This window comes from Physeter macrocephalus, chromosome 20, assembly GCF_002837175.3.
Source record: "Physeter macrocephalus isolate SW-GA chromosome 20, ASM283717v5, whole genome shotgun sequence".
Lineage (NCBI taxonomy): Eukaryota > Metazoa > Chordata > Mammalia > Artiodactyla > Physeteridae > Physeter > Physeter macrocephalus.
In genome coordinates, this window is record NC_041233.1 from 26335018 (window position 1) to 26349587 (window position 14570).

General features: G+C 37.0%; 1 protein-coding gene across 2 annotated transcripts in view; it reads left to right on the forward strand.

Moving 5' to 3' along the window:
- SAMD8 (sterile alpha motif domain containing 8) overlaps positions 1-14570 on the forward strand; it is a 43833-nt gene that overhangs the window by 14125 nt on the left and 15138 nt on the right. For both annotated transcript variants that reach the window (XM_007102210.3, XM_007102211.3), the window contains exon 2: positions 4340-4932. In XM_007102210.3, coding sequence (XP_007102272.1) covers positions 4340-4932 — 593 coding nt within the window. The remainder of the gene's footprint in view (positions 1-4339; positions 4933-14570) is intronic.

A 14570-nucleotide genomic window follows, 5' to 3' on the forward strand; every position in this document is an offset into this window, starting at 1 on the left:
TCTCCTTTGTTGTCTGGTGCCCACTGTCTTGAAACTGGTTTTCTCCCCATATATTTTATCTATTTTTGGGCTGTTTCAGGTGGAAAAGTAAATCTGGTTTCTCTTATTGCATCTTGGTCAGAAGCAGAAGTCCCTTTAACTGATAGTTGATTCATATTAATTATTGGTTAAAGCTGAAAGTATTCTGAAACATTTACTTACCTAATTTCTTCATTATGTATATTTGTATGAAACTTATTATAGCTGTCATATTCTTCGTTAAAAGTCTCCTGTCCCCTGTAGTTCCTATGGTACAATGTAAATATTAAATTGCCTTGAAGCCTTTTATCATCTGTTAATATACCTCTTTAATGCAGGTTTTCATAGTGTTATCTAAATATGGGCCTCTAACTATATGTAATAGCATGCGATTAACGGGTGTGCCCTGACCTGATGAAGCACAACGGTGCAATGTGTCATGCTTTTATTTATTTATTTATTTTTAATTTTTATTTTTTTTTTAAGTTCAAACTTCAGATTTATGGCAAACAGTCTTCAAATACAACACAGATATTCTTAAAGTTACCATATTCACGTCTTACTTGCAACTCTGAGCTGTTATACACAGAATAGCTCTCCCATAAATATGGCAAAATCAACATGCCATGAAGCTCAAAGTTGTATAGTCAGGCCAATGACTCAAAGTTGTACCATCTCTTAAAAGATTTGGCATTTCTGGACCAAAAAGCACAACAAGTAAAGAAGGTTAGGAACAATTCCTCCTCATTACAGTTAAAAAAAGTTGCATGGTAGCTTGGAATTTTGCATAAAACCCCACATTACATCTTGGAAAAGCCCAAGGGTAATTAGGTGTCATGCTTTTAGATATTAAATTGCCTTGAAGCCTTTTATCATCTGTTAATATACCTCTTTAATGCAGGTTTTCATAGTGTTATCTAAATATGGGCCTCTAACTATATGTAATAGCATGCAATTAACAGGTGTGCCCTGACCTGATGAAGCACAACAGTGCAATGTGTCATGCTTTTAGGGCATTGCCACAGCAGGCTCAAAGACTTCCAGGAGGCTTTCTTGTATGATAACTCATATTTTCTAGCAGCTAAAACACCAGCATCAAAGCCTGTTTGTTAGCCACATTGAGGGTAAAGAACAGATTGTTAGCCAGATTGAAGGTGCTATAAGACAGAAAAAAAAAAATAACGATGAAAGAGATCATTTTGAGCAGTGTGTGAGATGAAACTACTGAAGAATAAGGCTAAAAGGATGGGGGTGACTTGGATCCCGTTGGTGGTAAGCTGTTAGAAAAAGGAGAAAGGTAGCAGAATAGAAGTAAAATGACAGAAGGAATCTGGCCTTATTTTGTATGAGAAGAGCTTCTCATACTTATTACATCGTAATTGTTGCAGAGTTTGTAGCATGTGTTTGTTGGATATTCAGGGATGAAATAATTTATTCAGAGGATACCTTGGGGAAAAGATATGTATGTAGTGTGTAGGATGAAGCCATCTGGCTATCTATATGGACTAAAACATAGCAAAATCATTTAAAATGGAGCTATATATATGTAATACATGATATAAAATTATATATATCAATGTGTATAAATTCCATGAGTTGAAAGTGAATAAATCATAATTCCTTGGCCTTTGGGATGGCACTGATATACTGTAGGTAAAAAAAAAAAAGTTGAGTACGATTTTTTGTAGTTCTGCAGTATATAAAAATTAGCCTTTTAAAACATGCCCTTACAGGGCTTCCCTGGTGGCGCAGTGGTTGAGAATCTGCCTGCCAATTCAGGGGACATGGGTTTGAGCCCTGGTCTGGGAAGATCCCACATGCCGCGGAGAAACTAAGCCCATGCGCCACATGTACTGAGCCTGCGCGTCTGGAGCCTGTGCTCCACAACAAGAGAGGCCGCGATAGTGAGGGGCCTGCGTACCGCTATGAGGAGTGGCCCCCGCTTGCCACAACTAGAGAAAGCCCTCGCACAGAAACGAAGACCCAACACAGCCATAAATAAACAAATAAATAAATTTTTAAAATTAAAAAAAAAAGCATGTCCTTACAGATGCATGTACTGTCAATTTTTTAAGACTGAAAAGCTATTGTGGATTAATACTATTAAAAGCTCTGTTTTGAAACACTGTGATTTAAGGTTTCCAAAAACTAGGATTGCTTTTTAGTAATTAAGAAACACATATTTAGGGCTTCCCTGGTGGCGCAGTGGTTGAGAGTCCGCCTGCCGATGCAGGGGACACGGGTTCGTGCCCCGGTCCGGGAAGATCCCACATGCCGCGGAGCGGCTGAGCCCGTGAGCCATGGCCGCTGAGCCTGCGCGTCCGGAGCCTGTGCTCCGCAACGGGAGAGGCCACGACAGTGAGAGGCCCGCGTACCGCAAAAAAAAGAAACAAATATTTAATGGGCATGTTTCTTGTTGGCTGAATACTTCTGATGGTGTAAGAGGTACTTAGGTAGTTGAGTATCTGCCTTTTTCAGGTGATTTCAAGTATTCATGGCAAGAGTTTGTATGGATAGAAGGATGCAGAAGTAGCAAGCAGCTTTTTACTTTCCTTAGCATAAGGAAGCATGGAAAGTTTTTCATAGCCAAAAATGCATGTTGTAAGGGAATGATAAGCACTAAAATCAGGAATTACTACATCTGAAAGGAGAGGAAGGGGTTGCTATCAGGGAATGACATTCAGTTGTATTGATGTTTTGTTTTGCTTTTAAAGGAAACTTTTAAAATCAAGTTCAACATATGTAAAGTGTAGGTCATACTTATACAGATTGATGAATTTTCACCTGTATAACTAATACCCAGATTAAGAAACAGAACATATGTATTGGAACTGTTTGTTTGTTTTTTTTTTTTCTTTCAAGCTGGGTAGTGGGCACATGGGTGTTTGTTGTATCATTCTTTCTCCTTCTTCTTCTTTTTTAGTGCTTTAAAGTTTACCTACTGTGGGTTTTTAAAAAATATAATATTTATTTATTTATTTTGGTTGCACCAGGTCTTAGTTGTGGCACGTGGGCTCCTTAGTTGTGACATGTATGTGGGATCTAGTTCTCTGACCAGGGATCAAATCCGGACCCCGTGCATTGGGAGCGCGGAGTCCTATCCACTGTGCTACCAGGGAAGTCCCCTTACTGTGTTTTTTAAAAATTATCTCAGAAGGAAATATGGTCTTTAGAGATCTGGAAAATGTCAGAAAGCCCACAGGCTTTAGTAGTTTAGTTGAGAAAGTACTTTAGGGAACTAGGTTTTTTCTCCATGTAGGCCTTTGTGTCCTGTATATCTGATAAAGTTTATAAACCTGATATAGGCCCAAGTTACTGAACATTTTAAAATGGAAAAAGAACGTAAACAGAACTGTGTGGGATCAAAGTAGTAAAAATTATTAGTACTTTTTGAAACAGTACATTATTGGTCTTTTATAATTGCAGTATAGGGAATTCCCCAGGGGTCCAGTGGTTAGGACTCCGTGCTTTCACTGCTGAGGTCCCGGGTTCAATCCCTGGTCAGGGAACTAAGATCCTGCAAACCATGTGGTGAGGCCAAAAATTAAAATTAAAAAAAAGAAAGGAAATACTATAATTGCAGTATAAAATATGGCCCCTCAAATTTATGGTACATTGAAATGTTTTATCACTAAATCTCAATGATAGTTTAAGAAGAAAATTCCTTTTTCAGTTCTGTAATGGAATGTTCAAGGTATAGAAAGAAATGAGCTGTTAAGATATTTATAGATATTTATATCTAGTAAAGGCTTTATATCTGTTGTAGAAATTATTTGTATAGTACATAGAAATATGCTTAATCTAAGGGGTTTCCTGGAATTAGTTATCTATCTGCTTTTGTGGGGTTGTGTTCTTTTTTGGAGGCGGGGTGGGGGGGATACTAATTCCATGAACATGAAGATTTCTGAAATTTGATTTATTTTTACATATAACAAATCTTTCTATATATCTCATTTTATGAAAAGTGTTGAGTTATTTTTCTCAATTGTTCTCACCAGTAGGCTTTTTCTAATTAAGTTATGGCTTGCTGTGGTGTGGAAAAGCCATTTGTAAAATATTACCAAAAAAACATTTTGTAAAAATGTTCGGTCATTAGCTTTCCTTCTGCTATTGGGGTTATATGCATATAATTATTAGAATGTTAATCTGTTGAAAACTACTCATTAATGAATAATTTTTGTTTCTTTTGCTCTCGTCCAGAAGCCAATAGGGCAGTGTAGATGAATTACTGTTTCTGATGTGTTTACGTGTATTTTGTCTTCAAAGGAGTTGTTAGGACACCCTGAAATTTTTGCTTTATTTTCCTGTTTTCCCTTGACAGGCAGTGGAAGAGGAAATGGCTTTTCCTAATCAGCTCTGCATTCGCCGCTGGACTACCAAGCATGTAGCTGTTTGGCTGAAGGATGAAGGCTTTTTTGAGTATGTGGACATTTTATGCAATAAGCACCGACTTGATGGAATCACATTGCTAACGTTGACTGAATATGATCTCCGGTCTCCTCCTCTGGAAATCAAAGTCTTAGGGGACATTAAAAGGTTAATGCTGTCAGTCCGAAAATTGCAGAAAATACATATTGATGTTTTAGAAGAGATGGGATACAACAGTGACAGTCCCTTGAGTTCCATGAGCCCTTTCATCAGTGCTCTTCAGAGTGCAGAGTGGCTCTGTAATGGGGAACCTTCACACGACTGTGATGGACCCATCACTGATTTGAATTCTGATCAATACCAGTATGTGAATGGTAAAAACAAACATTCTATTCGAAGATTGGACCCAGAGTATTGGAAGACCATATTGAGTTGTATATATGTTTTTATAGTGTTCGGATTTACATCTTTCATAATGGTTATAGTCCACGAGCGAGTGCCTGACATGCAGACCTATCCACCACTCCCGGATATATTCTTAGACAGGTAAGTTTTGTTTCTAGTTGCCAAGTTTGTAGAAGATAGCTGTACTAGCAGTGATAATGATATATTCATGATAATTACATTGTTTATTATTGTTGTTTTGGTTGATATATACTTCCCATTTGCTTTATCTGGTAGTATATAAAGATATGCTTTAGAATTGCCTTTTTCCCTTAGAGTAAACTAGACCTTAAGCCTAGATGAGTAGGAAGAACCACTGCTTAATTTATTTTTCTACAGCTATGTTATAGCTCCTTGGAGCTTCAGATTTTAAAAGGGTTTCCTGGAATGTTATATGTAATAAATGGAATTTGTTTACTTTTTTAAAAAAAAAGATGAACAGGGTTTTGCTTCTTTTAAAAATATGGGGAGTTCTCATGTATCATCAAATAAGTTAGAACTATCACAAATACAAACTGATTCGTGGATAGTATTCTGTTTTTATAAATACTGAATGCATAAAAAAGAATATAGTATATTATATGAAAAATAAGAATAGAACAAAACTCAAAACTATTAGTTTTTATATTTGTGGTTTTAAAAAATCTTTTGAAAGTTTGTAGTGCTGTCTTGTTTTTATAAAATGTTGTGCCCTTCTGAAAGTGCCTTATAGTATATGGGTTTTTTTTAAATGAAATGAATTAAAATGTCCACGTTAAGATGGCAGAATGACATATATATAACATTTTATTCTCTCTCAAGCCCTGACTAAAAGTATAGTAAAGAAGTTGTGTTTGTTGGTCTTAAGTTGTAAACTTACAAGGAAAGGGTAGATAAGAGAGGAGAAAACAGCCATACATTTCTGGGAGTTTGAAAGCAGATGGGTGAGGGACTTCCCTGGTGGTCCAGTGGTTAAGACTCCCCACTCCAATGCAGGGGGCCCGGGTTCTATCCCTGGTCAGGGAACTAGATCCCATATGCCACAAATAAAAGATCCCGCATGCTGCAACTAAGATCCGGTGCAGCCAAATAAATAAATGAATATTAAAAAAAAAAAAAGAAAAGCAGATGGGTGGGTGGCAACTAGCAGAGCTAAAGTGACCTAATTCTAAAGCAGCAGTTGGGAAAACTGAGAACCAACCCAAACTATCTTGCAGATTTCTCAAAGCTCTGGATACTGTGGGTGAAAGGGTGGTGCTAAAATAAGAAAGCTGTTTAAGAAGCTGTTAGATCCCTATATCTCCTTCCCTGTTCTATCGTACACAATTTTTCCAACAGAAGACCCTAAGGAAGTAAGGAAGATAGCATGTGGATATCTGATGAAAGAGTACTCTGGGGAGAGGAAACAGCAAGGTGCAGGAATCCTGAATTGGTAGTAGGTTTAGCATGTTTAAGGAACAGCAAGTGAGAGATGGAGAGAACAGTTGGAGATGAGATCTGAGAGGAGACAGGAGTCCAGATTTTGTACGTACTTGTAGACAATTGTAAGGACTTTAGCTTTCATTCTAAGTGAAACGGGAAGCCATTGGAAAGCATTTAGGAGAAGAGTAAAGCGATCTAACTTCCATTTTAAAAGGTCACTCTAGGGGCTTCCCTGGTGGCGCAGTGGTTAAGAGTCCGCCTGCCGATGCAGGGGACACGGGTTCGTGCCCCGGTCCGGGAAGATCCCACATCCCGCGTAGCGGCTGGGCCCGTGAGCCATGGCCGCTGAGCCTGCGCGTCCGGAGCCTGTGCTCCGCAATGGGAGAGGCCACAACACTGAGAGGCCCGCGTACCACCAAAAAAATAAAAAATAAATAAAAGGTCACTCTAATTGTTGTTAATAGAATAGCCCGGGGGTGGGGATGGGAAAGCAGAGGTTAGTTAAATTATTGAATTCATCCAGACAAAGATGGGGTGGATTGGATGAGAAGAGTAGTGGTACATACATATATATGTGTGTGTGTGTAGATATACATATATGTATGTATATATATGTGTGTGTGTGTATGTATATACGTACAGACAACAAGATTTGCTTATGGATTTGCATGTAAGGTGTAAGAGAAAGAGAGAATTCAAGAATTATTCCAGGATTTTTGACTGGAAGGATGGAGTTGCCCTTTATAGAGGTGGGAAGACTGTGGAAAGACCTGACTTGAAGAGAAAAGTAAGAGTTTGGTTTTAGACATGTCAAGTTTAAAGTATCTTTTACACCAAATCAGAAGTCAAGTAAGAGATGGAAAGATGAGTTAGTGTTCAGAGAGATCTAACCTGAAATTTGGGAGTTACAAGTGTAGGTAAAGCCATGATATTAGATAATGTCTACTAGGAAGTGAGTTTAGAAGGGAAAAGAAGATTGAAGATTGAGCCCAAGAACAGGTATAATGTTTAGAGGTCAGAAAAGTAAGGCAAAACTAGTAAAGAAGAAGACTGAAGAGGTCAGGGCAGAGAGAGTGAGAGAGTATTATGGAAGCCACGTTAAAAAAAAAAAAGTATTTTAAGAAGACAGGAATAAATTATAATTAGCTTTGTCAAATGCTGCTGAGGGGTCAAGTAAGATGAGGATAATTGACCATTGACTTTGACAAGAGTTAATAAGGGCAAAAGCCTGATTATAATGGGTTCAAGAGAGAATGTGAGACTGGAATTTACCTAAAGGTATATCTCCACAAATATGAAACAGCATATGGACAGAGTTATTCATTGTGACATTAATTGTAATAATTATAAATATTGGAAATAATCTAAATGCTTATCCATGGAAAACTGGTTGAATGTACTGTGGTACACCTACACAATAGAGTACTATTTAATCATAGAAAAGAATGAGGAAGATTTCTATGAACTGATGTGAAATGGTTTGTAGGAAAAACTCAGTAGCTGTGAAGCACCATGAGCATCCAGATCATGGTTTCTAAATACCAATCTGTACTAAAGGAACAGACCAGGGCTCCTTAGAGAAATGGCTGATTTTAAGTCTGGGGCATGGTAAGCATAAAATTAGCCTGAAATAGATTTTGTGCCATAAAGCAAGGAAATGGAAACCTATCAAAAGAACATATGAGCTGGTTTTAAGGGACTCCCATTGATCAAATTAGGACAATTGGAACATTAAAAAGCATAATGATGGTAATGGATTATAATATACTGAGTAAGAAAAAGAATTTATGAACCCATAGTGATAAACAAAACAAACAAAAAATGGTTGACTGAGAGGGGAAGTTCTTCAAGGGAATTATAAGGGAAGTTGAAGAGCCATAACCAAGTGCAGTACATGAACTTTAATTGAATCCTCAATCAAGAAAGAAAAAATACTGCTATAAAGGACATTTTAGGGACAGTTAGGAAAATTTGAATATGGATGGCATATTAAATGATACAGTTTAACACTAAATCGGTGTTACAGTTTCCTGGGTGTAATAGCGTATTGGGTTTTGAAGAGGGTATCCTTGTTCTTTGGAGATACATGTTGAAGTATTTAGGGGAGAAGTGTCATAATGTCTGAAACTTATTTTGGGAAGGGTTTAGTCTCCTCCAAGAGTGTGTATGTGTATTTAGGTTTGTATAGAAAGAGGGAAATAAAGCAAATATGGGAAAATGTTGATTATTGTAAACAATTGATAGATTTAAGTGAAAAATATAAAGTGTTTATCTTTCAGCTTTTCTTTTGTTATGATCAGAATTTTTCAAAGTAAAAAAATTGGGTAAAGAAATGAGAGAGAGGAAGAGAATGGGAAGATAGAAATTGGAAACAATCAAGTCTTACAAGCCCTTAAAAGTTTTTCTATAAGGGCAACAGAGAAATGAAGTTGAATTGGAGAAAGGAGGAAAGGATATGGAGTCACCAGGGTTTTGTTTTGGATGGGCTATATTATATAGCATGATTGCTGTACTGATGATAGGAATGACCCAATTTAGAGGGAAGGGGATACTGTTAGAGGAAAGAGAGGGTATAATTGATGGAATAACATCCTTGAGTAGATGAAAAGGGGTAGGATCTAGTGGGTGGGAGAGGCTGGTCTTAGGCACAGGGTCTATTAATTCATAACAGAGGGGAAGACAGAAAATATGGAAACAGATACAAGGTTGCTAGATGTGATGGTAAAGCATGAGGAAGTCCTCTGCTGATTGTTTTTATTTCCTCTGAAAACAGAGATTTAGAAGAGAGAAGGTCGGAGGTTTGAGGAGAAAGGATGAAGTGTAAAATAGTCATCTATGAGTGTGAATAGACTTGTGTGATGTAGTAGCAGCACTAAAGACCTCCTTGAGGTTATTAGTCATGTTGATATTGTGTGTTTTTACCAGCCTCACTCAACTGCACAGATACAGGTATAGAATAGGTAGATAATTGGATTTAAGTGGGCTTGAAGTTTTGCTAGGCAATGAAATGAAGGAAAAATAGGAAAGGAAGTGATTATAATGACTAACCATGGACATAGGTAGATAGGGAGGGACAGGAGGATATGAGGTAGGTGAAGGACAGGGAAAGTGTTATAAGATCTATGGATTTGGGGTCTCAGAATTATTAAAGTTGGAGTACTAGAAGGAATAGGATGGAAAGACAAGAGGTGTTGGTTAGTATAGAATTCTTGACGTTGAGATTATGAAGAATAATCTTGATAATGACAAGATCCAGTTTATAACCGTGGATGGTGGGTCGCTGAAGTAGAGTAAAAGACAAGGTCATAGGAGGAGAAGTAAAAAGAGGAGTGAGAAGGATATATACCACAACAGGAGAAGTTTTGGAGAGTGACAGTAAACCAAAAACTAAAATTTCAAAAAATCAGAGAATGGATGCTGAGGTTCTGTAGATGACTATGAAAGGCATAATGGGAAAAAAGAGGGAAATGATTGATCGTGAGGATTTTATTTTAAAGTGTACAATTCAGTGGTTTTTAGTATATTTACAAAGTTGTGCAACCATCACCACTAATTCCAGAACGTTTTCAACACCCCAAATAGACTCATATCCATTATCAGTCACACCCCATTTCCCTGCTCCCTCCAGACCCTGGCAACCACAATCTACTTTCTGTTTCTATTTCTATGGATTTGTCTATTCTGGACATTTCATATAAATGGCCATTACAACATGAGGCCTTATTTTGGGTCTGGCTTCTTTCATTTAGCATAATGTTTTTAAGATTCATCCATATAAGTAGTATGTATCAATACTTCATTCCTTTTTATTACAGAATATTATTTCATTGTTTGGATATACTACATTTAGCTCATCCATTCATTAATTGATGAAGGTTTGAGTTGTGTCCACTTTTGGGCTACTATTAATAATGCTGCTATGAACATTCATATACAAAGTTTTGTATAGACATATGTTTTCAATTTGCAATGGGGGTTTGAAACCAAATTTTGCCTAACAGTCTGCAGTGCCACCAGCTACAAAGCCCCATGCTCTTAAGTATCTAAACTTTATTCACAGGAGAATGGTAGCAGGTGCTGTCAGCATTCCTCCTATATCCCCTCAGATCTCTTTTCCATTTTCTTGCACACTTATACTCCCAACATCCAGCAATTGTATTTCTTTGTTGGAGAACTGTTCTTGGGCTGCTGGAATACACTTTGCCTGCTTAAAAAGAGAGCCAAACATACTTGGAAATTTACATCCCTTCATCAGCAGCCCTTAACCAATAACTGATGAGGTGAGGTATAAATATTTCATTTCTCTTTGCCCTAATTAGGACAACTTTTAGGTTGGACCTACACTGTCTCCCAAATTCCTCACAGGATTGAGCCAAAGTTACCCTTGCCTGAGTTTACCACAGGGCTTTGCTTAACATCTCACTCTTGCCTTGCTTCCTTGCCTTCCTCATCTCATTTCCCCACTACCCTATATTTTCCCTTGGGAACATTCCTAATAACTTTCACAGTGATCTTTGTCTCAGAGTCTGCTTCTGAAGCTTACTTGACACAATTCCAAGAGCTTCAGCACATCATAAACAAAAAATTAGGAGACAGAGATGCTTCTAGAGGCAGGCCCACTTATATGTGAGGAAGGATAGCTAATAACCGTAATAGAGAAAACAGAAGCACTATAAAAAGCACACATAAATAATGGAAAAACCACATTAATCTGGGGCTTCACTGCCTTTCATTTCTCAGTAGTCTCTGAGGTCATTACCATGTCCAGTTTAATAATCAGTGTTCACAGTGATGACTCTGAATTATGAAAGAAAATTAAATTCTATCCAGAAAAAAAAGGCATAACATGTATAAAGCATTTTAGAAAGCATTGCATTAGAATAAATATGAGATATTGAAAACACATTTGACAATTTCCTTACAACACTTCACTAAAAAAGAAACAAGAAAAAGTGGGGGTGGGGCCCCCAATAATCCCATGAAGGCAGAAGCAGTGATTAATAATGAAAATTTGGAAAGTAGAAAGCTAAGTGTCTGTTGTGAGGTTGGGTGTGGGGACTAGCGGTGCCCAAGAGGTGAGTTTATTTGTACTGCAGCACTCCAGAAAAGCTCTCAAAACAGGAGGCATCAAACATCTCTCAAGACTGGGTATAGATAGGAGCTAAGTATGGGAGAACTGGTTGAAAATCAATTTAAGACCTGTTCTACTGCAACAGAAGACAGGTGGTTTGTTCTCCAGAGTAGTTGAATGTGAGGGACTCTGGACTCGGGGACACCATGCCCAGATGAGAACAAAGGTGCCTGTTTTCATTGTATTTTCTGTGATTAACTGTAAATTAACTGATTTAATGTAATTAAATTGATTAACTGTAAATCTAGATCACAGAGACTTCCAGCTCCCTTCCTTAAGTAACCAGACTAACTTCCCAGCCCCAGACATACCCAGCCCCAGTCTTCCAAGCAGGAGAACAGATTCCTCTCCTTGGAAAACCTGCGCAAGAGAAAAGGACTATAGATACTGTGGTAGGAGAGATATCCCTATCTCATCAACTAGACCTCTGTTCTGTCACAGTGAAACCCATACTTCACAACCTCAGTCCTTGCACACAGAGCATCACATTATTTTTTTTTTTTTAGTACTTCCCTGTCAAATATGAACGGTCAGTCAAGAATCAACAGACATTTGAGGAAAACAGATCAATGCAAATAGAAAAAAAGCAAACTGGGAAACACAAAATTGAGAGCAGAAGAACACTTCAAAAAAAATAACCATTCGTATACTCACAGATAAGAGATATTGCGTTCTATGAGACAGTAACAGTAGACTATGAAAAAGGAAAATTCAGAGAAAACAAGCTTTTGAAAAATAAAAAATGAAAGTAGAAATTTAAAATCCGGCAGGATAATTGGAACATGGATTTGATGAAATTGCCCAGCATGTAGAGCAGAGATAAGAAGTAGAGGAGAAAAAGTAAGATCAATCCAATTGGCCCAGCAGTGGAAAAAATAGGGGTTTTAGGAAGAACATAGAGAAAATGAAGAGGAAGATATTATCTAAGCTATAATAAAAGGAAATTTCTCAGAATCAAAGAATGTGACTTCCTAGATTGAAAGGGCCCACTGAGCACCCAGTACAAGAAATGAAAAATTTCAGAACACTAGGTGTAGACAGAAGATCCTAAAAGCTTCTTAAGAGACAAAACAAGTAACACACAAAGATTGGAAATCCAAATAGCATCAAAATTCTTAGCAACCGTGGAAGTGAGATGACAATAGAACAAATGCCTCTAACATTCTGAGACAAAATAATGTCTAACCTAAAATGTTCTGCCTAGGCGAACTACCAGATAGACATAAGGCTAGACCCAAGGGTATTTTAAAATTTGCAAGTCTCAAAAAAATTTACTCTCCAACCCCACAGCTACTAGAATTGCTAAAATGAAAAAAATTGCTAATGACAAGGCCTGACAAGGATTCAGAGCAACTGATGCTCTCATACTTTGCTGGTGGAAATGCAAAATGGTACAACTGCTTTGGAAACAGTTTGATAGTTTCTTAAGAAGTTAAACATAAACTTAACATAGGACTCAACAGTTTCATTGCTAGGTATTTACCCAAGAAAAATGAAAACATAACATCCATGCAAAGACCTGTATGTGGTCTTTATTCATAATCACCCAAACCTGGAAATAGTCCAGAATACCCATCAATCTGTGAATGGATAAGGAAACTGTAGACAAAGAATAGATAAATAATTAATTGTACATGCAATAACATGGATGAATCTGAAACGTATTATGCTGAGTGAAAATAGCCAGATACAAAAGGTATTTGGACAAATACTGTGTGATTGCATTTATATGCCATTCTAGAAAAGGCAAACCTATAGGAATCAGAAATCAGATCAGTGGTAGCCCCACAGCTGGAAGTGAGGAAGGGAATTGATTACAAAGGGACACAAGGGAACTTTTTGGAGTGATGAAAATGTTGTCTTTATTGCGGTGGTGATTACATGACTGAATGTGTCAAAACTCTTTGAACTGTATAGCTAAAAATGGTGAATTTTTCTGTTTGTAAATTAAACCTCAGTAAATCTGACATAAAAAAACAAGTTTTTCCTCCATCCCTCCTCTGAGAAAATAATTCAAGGATACACTACATCAAAACTAAGGAGTAAACTGAGAAAGAGGAGGACATGGGATTCAGGAAACAGAGGATCCAATATAGAAAAGAGAAATTCCCAAGATGAGGGTTAAGTTTTATTCCAAGAAATAGCCATGCAGGAGGGACTAGAAAATGCAGCCTTTCTAAAGAAGGAGCTCTAGGAGAGATTTCTCCAAAGGAAACATTAAAATTGATAGAATAATCTGAAGATGAATTGGTGATAGGCACACAAGAAACAGAGCAAACTTTTTTTTTTAAGTTATTAGCTCTGGAGAATTGTAAGAAGTTGCATGAGAAAGGGATTTAATCTTTGCGTTCCATTGTCTTAGCTATGAACTATACTTAAACATTTCCATCAAGTAAAAGCCAAAAATTATTTTAAACAAAATTTTGAAATAATATTGAGAGCATGGGAGAGAAAGAGAGAGTGTGTGTATGTGTTTTTATGTGTGTGACTAGAAGATATAATGTCAAATAAAACAGAAGAATGAAAGTGACTGCCTCTGGAGAGCAAGAATTAGGTTTAGTCTGGGGGTGGGGCAGAAAACTTACTTTTACCATAAACAGTGTAAAACTATTTAAAATATATACATATGTATATACACATGTATACATATGCACACGTACACATACATACATATATAGGTTTTTTTAATGTTCATTTAAAAAGTTTAAATTTTTAGAAGTTATTTAAAGGGATCTTTTATCTGAAAATTTCTATTATGTGAAATAACCCTTTCCCCCATAATGCCAGATAAATAAGGCAGCAATAGATTAAAAGTTCACAAGGGGAGTCTTTATTTTCTGAGGTAATAGGTAAAAGATGAGTCCCTGAATGAAGACGATTGACTGTCTTCAGTTACTCTGAATAAGGTTTGGAGTAGACTGTTAATATCTTTCAGACTTCATGTCTTCTTTTTAAAAATACCTTTATTTCCTTAGTTATAAAATTAACATGACATTGTATAAAAATTTTTAGTGTAAATTTACAAAGAATAAAAATAAAACTATCAATAATCTTACCACCCAGAGATGACCTATTTGGACTAATTCATTTCCATCTCCTCCCTTCTACCACTCTCCTCCTTCTTTTCTTCCTCCTCCTCCTTTTCTCCTTTTCCTTCCTTCTTCTTCCTTCTTCTTTTTCTTCATCTTCTTCTTCTCCTTCATCTTCT